Genomic DNA, 19950 nt, shown 5'->3' with positions numbered 1-19950 from the left:
TTTTTCTTCACTTTCTGCCATAAGGGAGGTGTCATCTGCATATCTGAGGTTATTTACATTTCTCCTGGCAATCTTGATTCCAGCTTGTGCTTCCTCCAGCCCAGTCTTTCTCATGATGTACTCTGTATATAAGTTAAATAAGCAGGGTGACAATATCCAGCCTTGACGTGCTCCTTTTCCTATTTGGAACCAGTCTGTTGTTCCATGTCCAGTTCTAACTGTTGCTTCCTGACCTGCATACAGGCTTCTCAAGAGGCAGGTCAGGTGGTCTGGTAAGCCCATCTCTTTCAGAATTTTCCAATTTATTGTGATCCACACAGTCAAAGGCTTTGGCATAGTCAATAAAGCAGAAATAGATGTTTTTCTGGAACTCTCTTGCTTTTTTGATGATCCAGCAGATGTTGGCAATTTGATCTCTGGTTCCTCTGCCTTTTCTAAAACCAGTTTGAACATCTGGAAGTTCACAGTTCATGTATTGCTGAAGCCTGGCTTGGAGAATTTTAAGCATCACTTTACTGGTGTGTGAGATGAGTGCAATTGTGCGGTAGCTTGAGCATTCTTTGGCATTGCCTTTCTTTGGGATTGAATGGCCACTGCTGAGTTTTCCAAAGTTTTCCAAAGGTAGACATAGGTGGAAAAGAGATAGCTGGAAAGGGGGAAATAATCTCGTTATTCAAAGCCCCTCAGTCATGTATGGAAGGACTGCTCCAGCTGGTAAAAGATAATCAGGCCAGTTAACAGAGCAGGCTGGTTCAGGCGAGTTGTATGAAGCCATTTGGATGCTTCTTTTATTTTTAAAGTCTTCGAAGTGGCTCTCAGATTCAGAAAGCAATTTAACACATGCTCTGGAAGCAAGAAGCAGCAACAAGTAGTTGGGAAATTGGTTTTTGTCATAGGGAAATCTAGATGTGGGGTGTGTGTGTGTGTATATATATATACACACATATATGTATGTATATATATGTATCTGTAGGGAAAGATTAATGTTTACTTAGAGACAGTTACTTTCAGTGATTCCTCTAAAAACCCAGGATACTGGGATAAATCCAGTATCTGGATAAACCTGGTAAACCCGGTATACTGTATACAGTATACCCAGGATACTGTATAAACTGGAGACTTGAGTACTTTGAGGTTAATATGGTGCCGAGATGTGTGTTTTTAAAATTTTGTAATCATTCCTATAAGTTTTTTGTTTCATCTTAGAGTAATATATTGTTTCATATTGGTGTTAGAAAGAAGTTTGGGTTTTGGTATAATGTGCTTCAGCTGGATGGTGTACCTCAGTTATGCCTACTAATCTCTTGATTTGTGACACATGAATTACTAAGACCCTGCTGTCTCTGAGGAACATTATTATTAATAGGCTCCTAGTGAGGAATCCAGCACCTCCTAGCAATGTGAATTACCAGCTTAATCCTATCACAGTGAAGACGAACTCAGTATGCACACACTTCTAAAATTGTGATTGTATTTATCAGTTCTCTATCTTGGATGGATGGATGGGTATGGATGATCTTTCTTGGGTACTATAGTTCCAGTTGGTGCCTTTTATTAACAGAAAATCTCACAAAGATTTTGTACTAATGTCTGTCTTAAGCAAATGGCCTAATTAAATTCAAGTGGGATGTTATTTGATTCTCTTAATGAGCCTTGTGGAGTAGGAAATGGCAACCCACTCTGGTATTCTTGACTGGAAAATTCCATGGGCAGAGGAGCCTGGCAGGCTACATTCCATGGGTCACAAAGAGTTGGACATGCTGAATACACACACACACACACAGCCTTGGGAGAGTGTTAGAAAGTGTCCTTGGTGCCTGAACATCAAATGGGGAATGGCAAGAGAAGCAACTGGTCATGTCAGACTAGTATAGTTTGGCTTTTGAAGACATGGGGGATGGCTTAAGAAGTTTATAAAGTCAAGATACAAGGTCTCTATATAGTTTGTACCTTGAGCCTTCTCTTTCACTGCTTTCAGAGAGTAGGACTTTAGCTAATTATTACCATTCATTGTGCTCACAGATTAAAACTAAGCTCTTTTAATTTCCTGGGTGCCAGTCTATAAGTGGTCTCCTACTTTTGAAGTTTCCAAAATGGAATATGTTTTAAATGTGATAACAATAGAGCAGTTTCTGGCTATAGGAACAATTACAGATTATTTGGTTTGGGGGAAGTTCTACAATGATATGGTCAGGTGTGTGTGGTTTTTTTATACATATCCTATCTTGGTGTTCCTAGAGCTTCTTCAGTCTGTGGCTTGATACCTTCAGTTTTGGGAAATGCTTGGCTAATATTTCTTCAAATACTGATTCTGCTTCTTCTTTTTTTTTTTCTCTTTTTCAGGTCTCCAGTTACATGTATACCAGATCTTTTTCATCACATCTCATATGTTTCTTTAGCTCTTTCATGTAGTTAAAAAAAGGCTCCTTCTTCATTCTCTTCAGTCTGAAGTTTTTTGTTTCTTTTCCATGGTGATAATTTTCATACACTCTTCAATCTGGATGTTTTCTACATGGCAATCTGTCAGTTCACTAATTCTTTCCCAGTCTGTATCTAAACTGCTATTAAACTCATCTATTGATTTTTTAAAAATATTGATTAGTTCTTTGGTGATAGTCTATCTTTTCATTTATTTTCTTAGACGTATTACTCAGTTATTTTAACGCAGATGTCCGATGACTTGAATCTGCAATACTTATGGGTCTACTTCTGTTTTCTTGTTTTGGAACATTAGGTCTTATTTTCTGGCATGCTTGGTAATTTTTGATTGAAAATTTGGATGATGATGACTTTGGAATAGATTTAAATTTCTTTTAGCAAAATATGAATGGATCACATTGCTTGAGTAAAGGCTGGTCTGTTTCTAGGTTGCTCATATTTCCAGGTCATAGCCCTACTGGTATGACTTCAAAAACTTGGAGTTTTCAACTGGTAGACTCACAGCTCCAAACTTTGTCTCCCTGTTAATGAGAGACTACTTAAATATATTCATTCAGCTTTTGAGCAGCTTCTTTCTGCCTGGTTTTTCTGGCTTTTGCCCCATGTATGTGTAATTTGCCTCAAGAATGCTGGGCATGGAATGCTTCGTCTTTTCTCTTTTCCAGAATTTTAGATACTTAAGTCCTGGCTGCTTTGGTTGCACCCATCAGAAAACATTGCTCAAAGAGTTGTATCTTATATTTTGTCTGCTTCCACAGTTGTCCTTAGGAGGATGACTGGTTTGGACCAGCTATTCTACTGTAGCCAGAGAGAAAGTTCTTCATTGATTACTTTGATTTTTAAGAATTAAAACTAAGTTTATGGAAGTTTCATTTTTCAAAGCTATTGCACAAGCTGTTAAGTTCACCTTAAGATCCTACTCTAAATCCTTATAAAGGGGCCTTTTTTAACTTGTTAAATGAGATATTTTAAACTTCACTTATAAATTTAATACTCACTTGTTTTAAATTCTTTAACTGCTTAACTATTGGTTTGATCTTCTCAGTCATTTTTAGATATAATTCTAAATCTTCCTTGAATTTAAATATGTTTGCGCATTAAGAAAATGAGTTTATCATTCCAAACAATTTTGCAGTTTGTCTTCTTAGTTGACTAAAGGAACATAGCAACCAGAGATGTAAAGTCAGGAGCTTTAAATTCAAAAAAATGTCTGCTGTCCCTGACTGCTTGGCCAACCCCCTTTTTGTAGTATCTCTGTCGTAGACTCAAATAAGAATGGAGTGATGGTGATCATGTAGCCTGTCCCTGATCTTGAGTCATATTATAATATATTTTTTAAGTCAGCTCTAACTCCCATTCATCTTTTGCTGCTTCATGAGTTTTGAGTAATTTTCATACTCTCCCTATTTACTTGTTAGATGTTTAATTGACATCTAATTAGAGTTTATGTATTCAGAGTTGTGTCTACCTCCCTAATGTAGGTTCCAAGCTTGTTATTGTTGTTGTGATATGGCCTGTTCATTGAAAATGGAGCTATTTATTGCATTGAAGTTTAAAATGGACTTGTTTTAAATAAACATGTTATCAATATAAAATGACCAATAAGGCACTTTACGTTAAACCTTTTTGATCTCTAAAATTTTTAACAAATTTAGATAATTGACATAATAACATTAATTTCAGGTGTACAACATAATGACATAATATTTGTATATATTGTGAAGTGATCACCAAAATAAACCTAGTTAATATCCATCACACACAAAAGTCACACATTTTTTTCTTCTTATGGTGAGGACTTTTAAGATCTCTCTTGGCAACTTTCAAATATACAATACAGTATTATTACCTACAGTTACCATGCCACACATTATATCCCCAGGTCTTATTTATTTTATAACTGGAAGTTTGCACCAAAGCAGTTTTTTTGTTTTTTTTTTTTTAATTAGTTGGAGGCTAATTACTTCACAACATTTCAGTGGGTTTTGTCATACATTGACATGAATCAGCCATGGAGTTACATGTATTCCCCATCCCGATCCCCCCTCCCACCTCCCTCTCCACCCGATTCCTCTGGGTCTTCCCAGTGCACCAGGCCCGAGCACTTGTCTCATGCATCCCACCTGGGCTGGTGATCTGTTTCACTATAGATAATATGCATGCTGTTCTTTCGAAACATCCCACCCTTGCCTTCTCCCAAAGAGTCCAAAAGTCTGTTCTGTACTTCTGTGTCTCTTTTTCTGTTTTGCATATAGGGTTATCATTACCATCTTTCTAAATTCCATATATATGTGCTAGTATGCTGTAATGTTCTTTATCTTTCTGGCTTACTTCACTCTGTATAATGGGCTCCAGTTTCATCCATCTCATTAGAACTGATTCAAATGAATTCTTTTTAACGGCTGAGTAATATTCCATGGTGTATATGTACCACAGCTTCCAAAGCAGTTTTGAGTGTACTGTTAACTACTGTTTACAGTCTCATTTATCTGGACTACCAACTTATTGTTGCTTTTCCCTCTGCAGGAAGGCGGAAATGCTCAAAATGTCTTCCAACAGTTACGAGGTTTCTATCCCAATGTCAAGAAAAACCAACGGCATTCCGGGGACAAGCTCTAAGGACCTGAAGACGGTGACTCAAGGAGCTGTGTTGAGTTTTCATAACATCTGCTATCGAGTAAAAGTGAAGACTGGCTTTCTACTTTGTCGGAAAACAACTGAGAAAGAAGTACTAGCAAATATCAAGTATGTGCTTGAACTTTTATTTAAGTAGGTTCATTGACATGCAAGTTTTGCTTATTGCACATAAAGGTGTGCAAGTCTGTACAGATATATAGACACATGCTTTCATTTCATTTGTCTAAACTAGCAGTGAAAGGGTTGGAACACATGTTAAGTATATATAAATATAAGACAACTATAGCTTAGCTTCGGTTATGCAGTTGAAGTCCAAAGTGATAAGAGAATTTAGATCCAAATTAATACTTAATTATATTTTAGAATCCAGGTTAGTACAAAACTATGATTCTTGATTCTCTTCATCCAGCAACTAATGCATTAAATGGTGATGAAGTGGGCAATAGAGGAGGGGGAAAATGAGCACTCAGTATCTACTGGGTCCCAAGATATCTTTTTCATATATTATAGCCTTTAGGGTTTTACTGCTTTTCTGAATTCTAGAAAATTGAGCTGGATTCTTCCTCTCTGTGGAGTGGGAAGTGCATCTGGGTTTGCTTAGATAGCACAGCCTGTGTGTTTTGTTAATTTTTTTGTTTAACAGGGGAATAATTATTCCTAGATAAAGAAAACAGCTTTTTCTGGCTTTCCAAGACTGGAGGAATGGTTTATTAAGAACTCTTTGTCCAGGTACAGCTACAAACCTGTATGGAATCAGATGCTTCTCACGTTTTCTTAGTGCGTTATATGCGACTGTGGTCTTTTCTATTATTGGCAGCCAGCTGCTTCCAGAGGGCTAGGAAATGACAAATAGGGGAGAGAATGTGGGGATGTGGGTTGAGAAAAAACATCAGGGATTTAAAATCGATTAGGTTGCCAGAAGGCCAGGAGCAGTGTAGAATTAAATAAATTTTTCTCCATGCAATAGCACAGATTGTACTGCCTTCTTATGTTGAGAAACGCTGTGTATCAGGAGAGGAATAATTTATGAAAAGCTTTTATCTTTTGCTCCATATCTAGACTAGCATTGACTGATCTTTCTGTAAAGCTTATTTTTGGTGGAGCATAATAATCGAGAAAAACGCTGGTCACTTCAGATTTTGTGCTGATAAGTGGAAGGTAACAAATCATTTGAATATGTACAGGTTGGATAAATTTAAAACATACACTGCTCCAGGGTACATTTACCTTGCTTATGTTTTAAAGGTAGTAAATTAGTAACTTGATACACTAAAAGCATCATCTGTTCAAGGCTTCATAATGTTTTTATGGTTCAGTGGTGTTCATTTTAGCAACAGCTGAGTTCATCCTTAACATGCATTCCTAGGTTCATAAAAACTCAGTCAAATCTTGTAATCATTTCAAATTTTACAGATAAAATGGTACAAGGTTTTTGTTTTTGTTTTTGTTTTTTTTTTCCTTGCTTGCTCTCACTGCTGGTTTAGGCAGTAGTGTTTCTTATGTTCCCCCTATCTGCTGGCTTCAACTAAGTAGAGTTTCTGGGATGGGAAAAGGGTGCTCTCATTTATTTCATTTTTGATTTGTGTTTGATAGCACCATCAGCATTCAAAATAGTAACTGTGTTCCAGGAAAGCTGATGAGGATCTTGATTTTTTGTTTTTCCTTTGGACATTTTATAATCTCACCTGTAGAATCAATGTAGACTCTCATTTCCTTCTGGGGGAGAAGATGCTAAAATAAAATCTGACTATATGAATTCAAAAAGGTGAGATTTTACTTCCTTATAAAAATCTTCCTGCTTTGTTTTTCTCTATACCCAGCAGCTGAACTTTTTCTCACCAAAGCTGAAGATTTCTATAAAAAATGATCCATTCCAGTGGCTATGTGGCTATCTTACCATCTTCAGGGAAATCCATTATACTATTTGGGAATTTTTTGAATTAATAATTTATTGTGAGATAATTTCAAATTTAAACCTTGTGGGAACATAACCCTCTCACCCAGATTCCCAGCTATGAATATTTCACTGCATTTGTGCATCACTTTGTTTATCCACCCGTTGTCGCTAATATTTTTCTAAACCACTTGAGAGCAAGCAGTCTGTATGATGCTTCAGTATTCCTAACTCCTCCAGTGTATATTTTCTAGAAATAGTGACCCTCTATTAGATAAACTCAGGTCATTGTCTATAATAAGCTCAGGGGAAATGTAGCTTCATAATGAATGCAGTGGTGGGTCTTATGGAGCCTTGGTCAACCAAGCTCTTCACATGGTTGACTGACCACCGCATCATGTCTCTTCAGTCTCATCTAAGCTGATTTATTCCCATCCTGCACCTTAATTTTGGTCATCTGGTCATGTTAATGTCTCCCAGCCTTCTTTACCATATATCACCATTTTCCCCTTTGTAATTGACAAATTTTACAAGAGAGATACTGTGACATTATTCAAAAATTCTATTTCTCATTAAACTTCAACCCACCAGTTCTAGCCCCCATTGATGACCTCTGCCTGAATCAGCATGAACAATCTGCTTTGGTAGTTAATTATTCTATATTTACCAAAATGTGACTTTCTGTTTTCATCCATCTCTTCTATATGTATTAGTTTGCATTCTAGTGAAAGGAAGAACTTCATTCACCATCTCTTATATTTGCATTTGTATAAAAATAGACCCATAGATTTGTATTTTATTCAATAGCATTCATAGTAGTGCATTATTGTCATTATTTGTCTTGATACTCTTATTATTCCTGATTTGCTCAGTGAGGAACTTTCATGGTAGGTTCTGTATTTTTTTTTAACTCATTCTTTTGACATATTCTCATTCTTTGAATACTTTGTTGGTACAGCAAGAGGTTTCAGACTCATTGTGTACTTAACCTGTGTCAGACCTGGAATCAGCTGATGTTCCTTTTTGTGGAGGATGGAAATAATTGCACACCAAGATCTGGGTGCTTGAAATGTTTATTGCTATTAGGGTATTATTGCTTTTAGACTTCTTAGTGGACAGACCTAGGGAACATATGTATGTTTCAGTATATTCACATGTGTACTTACACATATATCTAAAACTTTCTATATCTGTGTATGTAGATTAAAACCCATGACTTCTCATTATTACATTCTCCAATTTTTGTCTAATACGCCAACGTTCTTTCCACATATCCATGTTTGTGAAACATCATTTCAGAATGTGACAAGCTTGGTTCTCATTGTCTTTGAGTTACCTATTGGTTTACTCAATCAATATTCTTATTCTTCTGTATTAAGGAGACTCCTGCCCCTTCACCTATTGCCCCTCTTCCTCCCACCTCCCTTTGCAGCCTATGTTCTTGGATACTGGCAAGATACTATGTTCTTGGATACTTCTTCCCACTTTCATCACCTTCCTACTGAGAAGGGAAGCAGAAGTCTAATAGAAATTATTGACGTATTTGAACATCAAATAACAAATAGGGAATATAACTAAGTTTTTTCCCAATCAGACTATACCTCTTTTTCATAAACTTTTCCTACTTCTTTTTAAAAAAACATTTATTTATTTGACTGTATTGGGTCTTAGTTGTGTCATGCAGGATCTTTCATTGTAATGTGCAGGCTTCTCTAGTTGTGTGTGGGCTTAGTTGCTCTGCAGCATGTGGGATCTTAGTTTCTCGACCAGGGATTGAACCCACATCCCTTGCATTCAGATTCTTAACCACTGGACTATCAGGGAAGTCCCTTTCCTACTTATTGACGTTAGTTTTTATTGAAAATATTTCTTTTGATTTTCCTATAAGTAATTGTCATTTATGGAAATGTGGAGACTCATTTATTCATCAAATGTCCAAAGTCTACTAGGTACTTGACATTGTGCAAGATGCTAGTGACAGATGTGTCCTGTGTCCTCAGAAACCTTCTATTCTGATGGGGGACTCAGACAACTAGCGTACCTCACTGTGTCATTCTACTATAATAGAAGGGTTAGAAGAAACCGTGGATGTCACTAACCCTAAATCAGCTGTTTGGAGGTGTGGGGAGAGAAAAGGTGAAAATTGTATATGTGCACGCTTATGTGTGAGTGTGTGTGGGGGGGTGGTGGGGAGTAGAGGGTGGAGAAAGGTCATGTTCCAGGCAGTGGGAATGGCATTGACTACAACCCAAGACCAAAGGATTAACCCATTATCCACTAAAAAGTAATACATTTGATGTGAATCTTTTAGCTAGGTTTCATTTCATGTATTCAGTATCCAGGTGGTCTACCCATTGTAAACCACTGTGCTACATGCTTTGGGGGGGGAGGGGATAAGACAAGATGACATAATTCTTGTTGGCAAAGTTTTACAGTATAGAGAGGGGAACTTTCCTGCATGTAAAGACTGTAGAGCAGTACTTAAGGGTGGGGAATTGGTTTTGAGGGATGACAGTAGGTCAGAGGGTAGGGTGGGGAAACAAGGGAATTACAGACCATAGACTCTTTATGGGCTGTCCATCTGTGTTGCAGCTACTCATCTCTGTTGTTGTAGCATGAAAGCAGCCATAGATAATATGTACATGAATGAGTGTAACTCTGTTCCAGTAACACTTCATTTATGGAAGCAGAAGACAAGTGGCCAGCTTTACTAGAATGTAAATTCCACTCGGGCTAGGACATTTATTCTCAATTCTGTCCCGTGTTCTAGAAGAGTATCTTGTTATACACAGGAGACACTGGACAACTGTATTGAATGAGTGAAGGGAGAATTAGCCACCGCTCCACACTGGAACTGTTGGAGTTGTGATTGTATGCTATTGTTTCCTGTAATTCTAGGGATTGGTACCAAAGTAAGCCCAACTCAGGAACCTGTAAAGTTCTGCGTTAGAATGTTTATATTCAGTTCAGAATTAATTATTTCAGATTGTTTGACCTTAATTTGAGGAAATATTTTTAAAACCTGGAAAGATTTTGACAATTAAATCTTTTTTTTTTTTTTGGCTTCACTGATCTTAGTTGCAGCATGTGGGATCTAGTTCCCTGATCAGGGATTGAACTGGCCCCTTGCATTGAGAGCACAGAGTCTTAGCCACTGGACCACCAGGGAAGTACTAACAATGATGTCCTAATGAATAACAAGCTTATATTGGGTACATTAAGAGCTATTGATAAATGCATCTTGAAAGTTCACCCAACCATTAGCATGTCTTTTTACATCTGTAGGGAAAGGTCATTGGAAAAATAAGAGATTTTTCTGTTTTACAGTTTGTTCCTGGTTTACTTAACTCATTTATTTGCCAGTGTTTCAGCTAATGAGCAAAGTGAAACATGCATGTCCTCCTAGTATCAGCCATTTCACAGTTTTGATGATGCCAGCTCAAAAGTCAATAAATGCTGAGGTCCTCTTGATTGGAAGCACTGAGGCACATTGTAAAGTTTATCGCTCACAACACTTGTGTAATCAAAGAATTTGTTTCTGTGAAAATATGTGGGAATGAAATACCCTTTGGTTTTGGACCTTCCACTTGGAATAGATGCCATTTTCTCTGTGGAATAAATTTTGACTTGCCTACCAGTTTCAAAGAGAGATTGGCCTTAGTCATCAGAGTTGTGAAAGGGCTTCACAGGCCTCTTATTTCATCATGCCTTTATAACTGTGGAGGCCTTACCCTTAATTCTTCTTTCTCCTATTCATCCTCTTTAACCATTCTACCGGCTACCTATAGGATAAAATCCAAAATATTTGCCCTCTTCTTGTGACTCAGAACTGTCAACACTACCTTAATTTTTCCCTCCCTCCTGCTTCCTGGCTGAATATTGACTACCCTCAAACATCTGCCTTGTCTGTTTGGAACATGCTGTGTGTACACCATGACTGTATATCCTTAAAGGTTATCTACTACAGTAGGAAGTGGCATCCACCATTTTTTTTTAATTGGAGGATAGTTGCTTTACGATGTTGTGGTGGTCTCTGCCATATGTCAACACAAATCAGTATAGTTATATATACTGTGTGTGTATATACACACACACAAACGTTGTGCCTAGTCGCTCAGTTGTGTCTGACTCTTTGCGACCCATGGACTGTAGCTGCCATGCTACAGTGGGGCATGGGGATGGGGATTCTCCAGGCCAGAATACTGGAGTGGGTTGCCATGCCCTCCTCCAGGGGATCTTGCCAACTCAGGGATCAAACCTAGATCTCCCACATTGCAGGCAGATCCTTTATCATCTGAGCCACCATGAAAGCCCAAGAATACTGGAGTGGGTAGCCTATACCTTCTCCAGGGGATCTTCCCAACCCAGGGTTCGAATCCAGGTCTCCTGCCTTGCAGGTAGATTCTTTACCATTTGAGCCACCAGAAAATATATATATGTATCCCCTCTCACCACTTCTAAACTGAGAAATAGGAATAAATTTCTACTTATACTTTATAAGAAAGAGAATGATATATCTTGAGGGTATATATTTTATTTTTCTAATTTGATTAGGAATTTTGTGAGGGTTTAGAACTGGTGATATTTTCTTTTTAACCCCCTTGAGGTGCTTTATTCCAGCCATTGAATTTTCATTGCAGGTTTATGGCTTGTCTGACTAGATTTGAGCAATGAGAATAGTACTACTGATGATTTTAGAAATCCATTGACATTAATTGTGTAGAACTTGACAAGGTAGCGAGTCACATGATGTGAAGATAATCATCATCAAGCATCACTCAAGACTTATTATGCACTTTATTTTACACTGTGAAAGGAAAGTAAGTGTAACAGAGATGCTTCACCAACATCTGTTATGTCAGGGAACTTTGAAAGTTCTTGTGTCCTTTTCTAAAAAAATTTAAATGGTGTAGAGAATAAGCGAAAGGAGTTTAGAGGAACCCAAGTCATTTTTATTCTAAGTTCTGACTAGTGATTAACATTCTTTGTAGTATGCTAGATTTTTATTAGTCAACAATTCAGTTTCTTTTTCCTTTAAGAGTTGATTTGTGCTTTTTTTTTTCCTCCTATCATTTTATTAACCTTCATTGAGTGTATTAAATACAAGCCCTAAATTATAGAACTGGTTTTAAACTGGGTCAGTAACTGGATATATTTCTGCATTTATAGTGGAGTCATGAAACCTGGCCTCAATGCCATTCTGGGACCCACAGGTGGAGGCAAATCTTCGTGAGTATAACAGTATAAGTAAGCTTTTTCTTTGTGGTTTTCATGTGTGGTTTTTAAAAAACTGAATTATATTCAATATAAATATTATGTTAGTTTCAGGTGTACTACATAGTGATTTGACATTTGCATTCATCAACTGATCACTATGATAAGTCAGGCCATCTGTCCCCGTATAGTTTATTAGAGTATTAGTAACCCTATTCCTTATCCTGTGTGTTACATCCCTGTGGCTTATTTATTTTATGACTGGAGGTTTGTACCTCTCAAATCTCCTTCACCTGTTCCCCACCCCCAGTTTTAAGGTGCTTTTAAAAAACACTTTCATATGAGCAGGTGTTTGTTGAACATTTTCTACATGTCTAGTTTGGTACTGGTTGCTACAGATAAGATGCAGTTGTGCTGGCTTGTGATTGTGTCCTGAGGAAGTCTTATTAGGTCAGCTTTACTAATAGGGCACTAACGGGACATAATAAGGTGATTGGCATACAGCTGTCAGCTATGATTTAAGCCATATGGAGTGGAAAAGGTAGGGGATAAAATTGAAAGTGGGGAGAGGAGCCAACAGCATAGTGAAGGCTTGTATCTTAAGCAAAGGAGCACATTGCCTGCCTGGAGACCTCCAAGGTCAGACAACCTAGGGGGCAGTTTGGGTGGTCTGTGCTGGATCAGGCAAGAGAGCTTACTTTCATATTTTTGGGCTTTATTATAGCATATAATTTTTAAAAGGAAGGTAAGATTTAAAATATATGTATATAATTTTAGTTAAACCGTATAATTTCTTGATCTGTTAATTTGGATTAAAATTAGCTAAGAGGTAAAGCCTGATTTGGAGGGGAAAAAAACCAACAATATATGTCTTTTATAGGTTGTTAGATGTCTTAGCTGCAAGGAAGGATCCACGTGGATTATCTGGAGATGTTTTGATCAATGGAGCACCTCGACCTGCCAATTTTAAATGTAACTCAGGTTATGTGGTACAAGTAAGTATTTGTGACTTTACCTATTAGATTTCTTTTGATTTTTCCTATAGGCAAGTGCCTTGGCTGATAGTTGAGTGTGCTTCCAGCTGACTACATGACATAATCATAGAAACAACTTTTCTTTATACTAACTTTTCATAATCTCCTATAAGATTCAGAATAGTATTAAATGAAAAGAAAGTCTGGAATATGACCCTTGTAAGGGCAATAGTATCAACTCTTATTATCATATCATTTCTAAAACACATTACTATTTTACTTTTTTTGCCTTACCCTCACCTCTCTCCTTCCCTTAGCTTAGAACAGTGTTATATAATCCTTGTGTAAAGCAGTCTATAAATGTCTGCCAGTAGTAATCATAATTACCTGTGTTCTCTTTGGGTATACAGGTTAGAAATGAAAATTAATTCATCAGGCTATGCAACTGTCTGAACATGGAGTTATTGTAATTTGTTTAATTGCAAGTTCATTATTGGGGCTTTCCAGGTGGCACAGTGGTAAACAACCCACCTGCCAATGCAGGAGATGCAAGAGATGTGGGTTCCATTCCTGGGTCAGGAAGATTCCCCAGAGAAGAGAATGGCCACCCACTCCTGTATTTTTGCCTGGAGTATCTCATGGACAGAGGACCCTGGCTGGCTACAGTCCATAGAATTGCAAAGAGTGGGACATAACTGAGCATACAACACACAACAAGTTCATTATTAGCTAGAACTTGGGTACCTACCTTATTTTTGTGGATAAGTTACATATACTACAGAGTGGTGGTATTAGAAAAGACCTGAAATATCTTGTTAAAATGCCATTTTTCTTTAAGGATGATGTCGTGATGGGAACTCTGACAGTGAGAGAAAACTTGCAGTTCTCAGCAGCCCTTCGGCTTCCAACAACTATGAAAAATCACGAAAAAAATGAACGGATTAACATGGTTATTCAAGAGTTAGGTCTGGATAAAGTGGCAGATTCCAAGGTAATGTGGAAAAAACTGATAATATCATAGTCAGCAAATAGGACCTCACCTGTGTGGATGGTATAACTTACTCAGAGATTTTCTGTAATATGTATGGTCAAGATTGGCTGCTTTCTGAAGCCATGAGAAAAGTGACTGGTTACCTGACACGAAGATGGAAGTTAACCAGGTTAAAAAATACTAAAAGTGATTAACTCTTGGGCAGGAAGTGTAGCAGTGTGTTCTAGTATGTGGACGTGTTCTTTGCTGTGAACAGGTGACCCTTTCTGTGATTACAACTCTTGATCCTCTCCCACCTCTGGTTGGTTGATTGTCACAGCTCATTCAGTGTCTTCACGCTAACTTTGCTTCTTCCTGTTTTCTTTTCCCCTTGTAGTTGTTCTTTTTCTGTCCTTCCACGAGGCTTTCTTCCATTGCTTTTGAGAATTATATTTCTGGAGTTCATAAATGATGAAAATTCAAGGATTCAGTATGTTTCACTTTGCTGTCAGTTGGCTTCCGAAATTATATTCAGTCAAACTAGGGATTTATTTGTAGTTTGTGTAGCTTCGAACTTATTTTTCTGAAGCCTTTCTTTTGACATTTTTGTCTCCCAACCCTCCCTCCCTCACTTCCCCTCTCCCTTTCTTCTCCCAGTATCTACTTACAGACTGTTACGTGCTGGTCTATTTTAGGCTTTAGAGATAACAGTTGTAGGCAGGAAAGTAAAGTAACTCCTTTTGTGAGTTATGCAAGTTTAGAAAGAAGAATTGAGATAAATAAGTGATCTTTACAGTTTATGACTAGGTATAAAAAATTTTTCTGGAAAACATCTGTATCTTTTGGTGAAGATGAGCTTTTCGGCTTGTGATGGCTCTAGTTTAGTCCCCTTGTGGTAGAAGTAACAAAGAATGGGGATATTTTGCTGGCTGCTGTTTCAGATGATACTTTCTGACATTATTTAATGTAAAGTATATTTTGCTATATTTTGTTTGGAAAAATAACTTTGAGATGCCACCATATTCCACTAAATTCATTTTGGGAGTGATTGGGTTTCCTTTGTATTAGCTCTGTTTATTTGATATTGTCTTTCCAATAAGGTATTTACCATTCTTTACCTTTAAGTAAAAGTTCTCTACCAATAGGCAGTCATTACCCATTCCTTGTATGGATTTCCAGGGAAAATAAGCTGAAACAGTTTGTTGACTTAGAATTTATTTATCTAATTAATTGAAATACTTCACTTAATGTTTTTAGTTTTTATGAAATTTTAAGCATAACAAATGTAGAGAGAATAGTCTGATTACTTAGTTGTTACTGAGTCCAAGTTTGTACAGTAACCATGTACAGACCAATAAATTGTGAGATGAATTGTTGGGGCAAAGAAAAGTGACTTTATTTGAAAAGTCAGCAGACTGAGAAGATGGTGGATGAATGTTCCCAAGAGCTATCTTATCCAAATTAGAATTAGACTTATTTTATAGTAAAAGAGGAAGAGGGTGTGATTGGTTGTTGCAAACTTCTTAATGTCGGAATCTTTTGTTCTTGCAGCTGTTCATGTGGATCTGGTCACAATGTTCCTATAAACCTCTAACAAGACAAATGTTTTTCTCTGTTATGAATGGAAAAATCTAATCATTCTGATCTTTAAAGGTCAGATCCTTGAGAATGGGCTATCCTGTATGGGCTATAAACCATATTCATTCACATTTCCTCATTTGTCTCCAAAATGTCTGTTACAGGTCAGTTGTTAGAGGATCCAATCACAGGCATGAGTAGCACTTGATTATCATCTTTTTGAAGACTCATAAGAATTGAAGTGATAATATGATTTAACCTGACTTCATATTAAATCTATTCCTTTAGATCTAACCTGTATACTCTGTTGCCTGTGCTTAGTCATGCTGGCTCTACATCTTTTACAAAAGGTTATTGATGACTATTAATATAAGAATTATTTCCTACTTCCTTTCTCCCCCAAAACCTTCCTGGTCCCCCACCACACAGTAATGCTGACTGGTTGAAAAGACCCAGCCAATTGCCCTGTAGAATAGTCTACCTTCCCATATAGAATAGCCCTATAGAATAGTCTACTCATCCAGTTGCCCTGTAGAATATGAGTCAGGACTTCTTTCGTAAGTTAAGGTACAGGAGGGCTCAATTTGGGAAGACTTACGATGATTTAAGAGGTGCTAATGTGGTATAATAGAAGGTAAACTTTCCTAGCTACCAAGACACACTGATGACTTTCTTTGGGATGGGGTGGTGGGGGGGTGTGGTCAGAAGGCTGTAAGAAGACTAACAATTATAGATGCTTTCAGCTTCTCTGCTCCTATCTTCATCTCCCTTTTTGGTCTGTGATTTCAGACCAAATCTTTCAGTGTTGTAGCTTAACTGTCTTAAAACTAAATGTTTGGCTTGATAAGAAACATATAAAGCATAGGTTTCATATCTTACCAGTTCTGACCTAAACCTCAGTTTACTCTTCAAGTTAAAGAGAAGCCTACCTCTTCTCCCATATAGTTTTTATTTGCTATTCCGAATAAACAAGGATGATGCGATGAAGTACCTCTTATAGGACTGGAACATTTTAGGAGCTCAATAAATGACAGTGGCTGAGGATGTTATTGGTAATACTAATACTTGTGTTTTAGGTTGGAACTCAGTTTACCCGTGGTGTGTCTGGAGGAGAAAGAAAAAGGACTAGTATTGCAATGGAGCTTATTACTGATCCATCCATCTTGTTCCTGGATGAGCCCACAACTGGCTTAGATTCAAGCACAGCAAATGCTGTCCTTTTGCTCCTGAAGAGGTAAATGCTATGAGAACATTATTCTTTCACTCATCCACTGGGTGGTCACCTGTATGTACCAGGTATTATTCTTGGTGCAAGGGATACATCAGTAAGCACAACAGACAGAAATGTCTTCCTTGGTTGCAGGGAAAGTCAGTTAACAAATGTAAGTGTTCTATGAAAAATGAGGCAGGCTGCAAATGTAGCAAAATATGGCTATGGTGGAATAGAGATACTGTGTTATATATAGAATGATCAGGGAAGACCTCAAAGAGGTCTTGAGCTGGGAGCAAGTGAACAAGACCTGGATATATGGGAGTAGAGAGTTCTAGTGGAAGGGACAGCCAGTGGCCCTGAGGCAGAGTGTGCTTCCTGTGTTTGGAATCCAGTAAGCTGTGGAGGGGGGTGGGTGTTACTTATTGATTACTTTGCTCAGGGTACCTTAGCGTAGTATAACAGACTGGATGGCTTAACGTAGAAATTTAGTTCTTCACGTTTTTGGAGTCTAGATGTCCAAGATCAGGCATTCAGCAGAATTGTTTCTTCTGAGGTCCCTCTCCTCAGCTTGTAGATAGCAGTCTTCTCTCTGTGTTTTTACTTCATCTTCTCTCCGTGTATCCATGTCCTAATCTCCTCTTCTTATGAGGACACTGGTCCTGATTGAATGATGACACTCACATGACCTTATTTATCATAATTGCCTGTTTATAGTAAAGAGCCTCTCTCCAAATACAGTTATATTCTGAGGTGCTAGGGGTCAGGACCTCAACATGAATTTTGAGGACACACAATTCAGTTTATAACAGTTAGAAAAGGATATGAGATGGGATTGAGTGGTTGGCAGATTATATAGACTACAGGCCACTCTAAGAACTATGGCTTTTAATGTCTGGGTGATGTGGGAACCGAGGACTGGCAGTTCTGTAGAGAAAAGGCTGTATAATTGGTCAGGGGTGAGTGGGAGGAATCCAGTCAGGAGGCTGTTTGTATTAACACAGTTGAGGTATGATGCTGGCTTTGACTAGGATGGTAGTGGTAAGAGGGGAAGAAGTGAGTGGGTTCTATCTGTTTTCCAAATAGAATCAGCAGGATTAGGTTAGAACTGGATGTGGGATGTGATTATTGAGAGAATAACTTCTGAGATTTGGGGCCTGAAAAATGGGAGAATGGAGTAAAGAATGTCATTTACATGGACATGGAGATGGAAGGAGAGGGTGGGATGTATGAAGAGAGTAACATGGAAACATATACACTGCCATATGTAAACTAGGTAGACAATGGAAATTTGCTATATGATTCAGGGAACTCAACTGGGGCTCTGTAACAACCTAGAGGGGTGTGATGGGGAGGGAGGTTTAAAGGGAGGGACATAGGTATACCTATGACTGATTCATGTTGATGTTTGTTAGAAGCCAATACAATATTGTAAAGCAATTGTACTTCAAGTAAAAATAAATTCATTAAAAAAAAGAATGTCATTTAACTTTTACGAAGAAGATGGGAGGAGAATCATGGTTATAGGAGAAATTTCAAAAGTTTTGGACATCTTTTTTAAAATTAACTTTTAAAAAGTTTCAACCTCACAGAACAGTTACAAGAGTAGTACCAAGTACTACGTTACCACCTTAAACACCTCCCAGCCACACCATCCAGCCCATGAACTCCAGTCATACTTTCCGAGCTGCCCCAGAAGTGTATTTTTTGTTCCTTTCTGGCTCAGGATTATCTCCAGAAGCAGCGCCCCCCCCCCTTTTTTTTTGGTCTTTTCTAATCCTGAACAGTTCTTTATTCTTTCCCTGCCTCTCACATCCTCACACATATTCGAGAGTACATTTCATAGGGCGACCCTCAAGTTGTATGCATCCAGTGTTTCCTCATGATCAGACTCATGCCATGAATTCTTGGCAGGGATGCTGCAGAAATGATGCTGTATTCTCAGTGATAACATCAGGCTGTGTGATTTTGACTTCTCCCATCATGGATGATGTTAACCTTTCATCAGCTGGTCATGTTGGTATCTGCTCACTTTGTCTGCTATGAAATAACTATTTTCCCTTTGTAATTGATTAGTATTTTATTAGGGGAGATAATCAGATATTAGACCAGTATCCTGTTCCTCATCAAATCTTCCATGCACCAGTTTTAGCCTATATTCACAAACTGCCTCTGTCAGCTATGAGTATGAGGGTAACCAAGTGGTGATTTTCTTTTTACATCATTCATTCAACATGTATTCGTTGGTCTTTTACTGTAAAGAAACTTTCTTCCTTCTCTGTTCATATGTTTACTCATTTTCTCCTTTTATTAAGTGGGTTATAATCTGTTATTCTTCTTTATTTTCTTTTTTTTTTTTTTTTTTTAAATATTTATTTATTTATTTATTTGATGTGTCAAGTCTTCATTGCAGCAATCAAACTGTTGGTTGTGACATGTGGGATCTAGTTCCCTGACCCGGGGTTGAACCCAGGCCCCCAGCATTGGGAGCACGGAGTCTTAGCCACTGGACCACCAGGGAAGTCCCTCTTCTTTATTTTCATGACAAAATTCACCTGATTTGGCCAGTGGAAGCCTCCTCAGTCTGCCTTTTGTGTCGTTTTTACATGTCCCTGTCATTCTTTAAGCATTTCTTTACCTTATGGTCAGCAAGATGTTCCAGGCTCATCGTGTACTTTTCCTGTATCAGATGCTTCTTCATGGAGTCCTGGTTCCTCCCAGTTTAGCTATGATTTGAAAACCAAGATCTGATTACTTGGTGTGCTCACTGCTATGGGAGTGTCATTGCTTCTAGATCCACTTAGCAGACAGGCCTAGGAAATGTGTATGTGTATGTATGTGTATATAACATAGAAATACATATGTGTATTTTATTTGGAAATATATTTACTATAAATATGTTATATATATGTGTGTAATAGTTTGAATAGAACTTACATGTATAAGCATATTTGTATTGTGCTATTAGTGTGCTATTGTGCTATTAGTGTGTACATATTTTTTTTAAAAAAGTGGATTTATATAATTTCTAATC

General features: G+C 37.7%; 1 protein-coding gene across 6 annotated transcripts in view; it reads left to right on the top strand.

The window, feature by feature from the left end:
* The window catches only part of ABCG2 (ATP binding cassette subfamily G member 2 (Junior blood group)), a 136432-nt gene that overhangs the window by 87713 nt on the left and 28769 nt on the right, over window positions 1-19950 (top strand). For all 6 annotated transcript variants that reach the window (XM_043438607.1, XM_043438604.1, XM_043438605.1 and 3 more), the window contains exons 2-6: window positions 4966-5184; window positions 12140-12199; window positions 13065-13179; window positions 13997-14149; window positions 16783-16940. In XM_043438607.1, the coding sequence (XP_043294542.1) occupies window positions 4976-5184; window positions 12140-12199; window positions 13065-13179; window positions 13997-14149; window positions 16783-16940 (695 nt within the window). In that variant the 5' untranslated portion in view covers window positions 4966-4975. The remainder of the gene's footprint in view (window positions 1-4965; window positions 5185-12139; window positions 12200-13064; window positions 13180-13996; window positions 14150-16782; window positions 16941-19950) is intronic.

The sequence above is a fragment of the Cervus canadensis genome, chromosome 19 (assembly GCF_019320065.1).
Source record: "Cervus canadensis isolate Bull #8, Minnesota chromosome 19, ASM1932006v1, whole genome shotgun sequence".
Lineage (NCBI taxonomy): Eukaryota > Metazoa > Chordata > Mammalia > Artiodactyla > Cervidae > Cervus > Cervus canadensis.
This window is presented reverse-complemented; position numbering and strand designations above follow the sequence as displayed.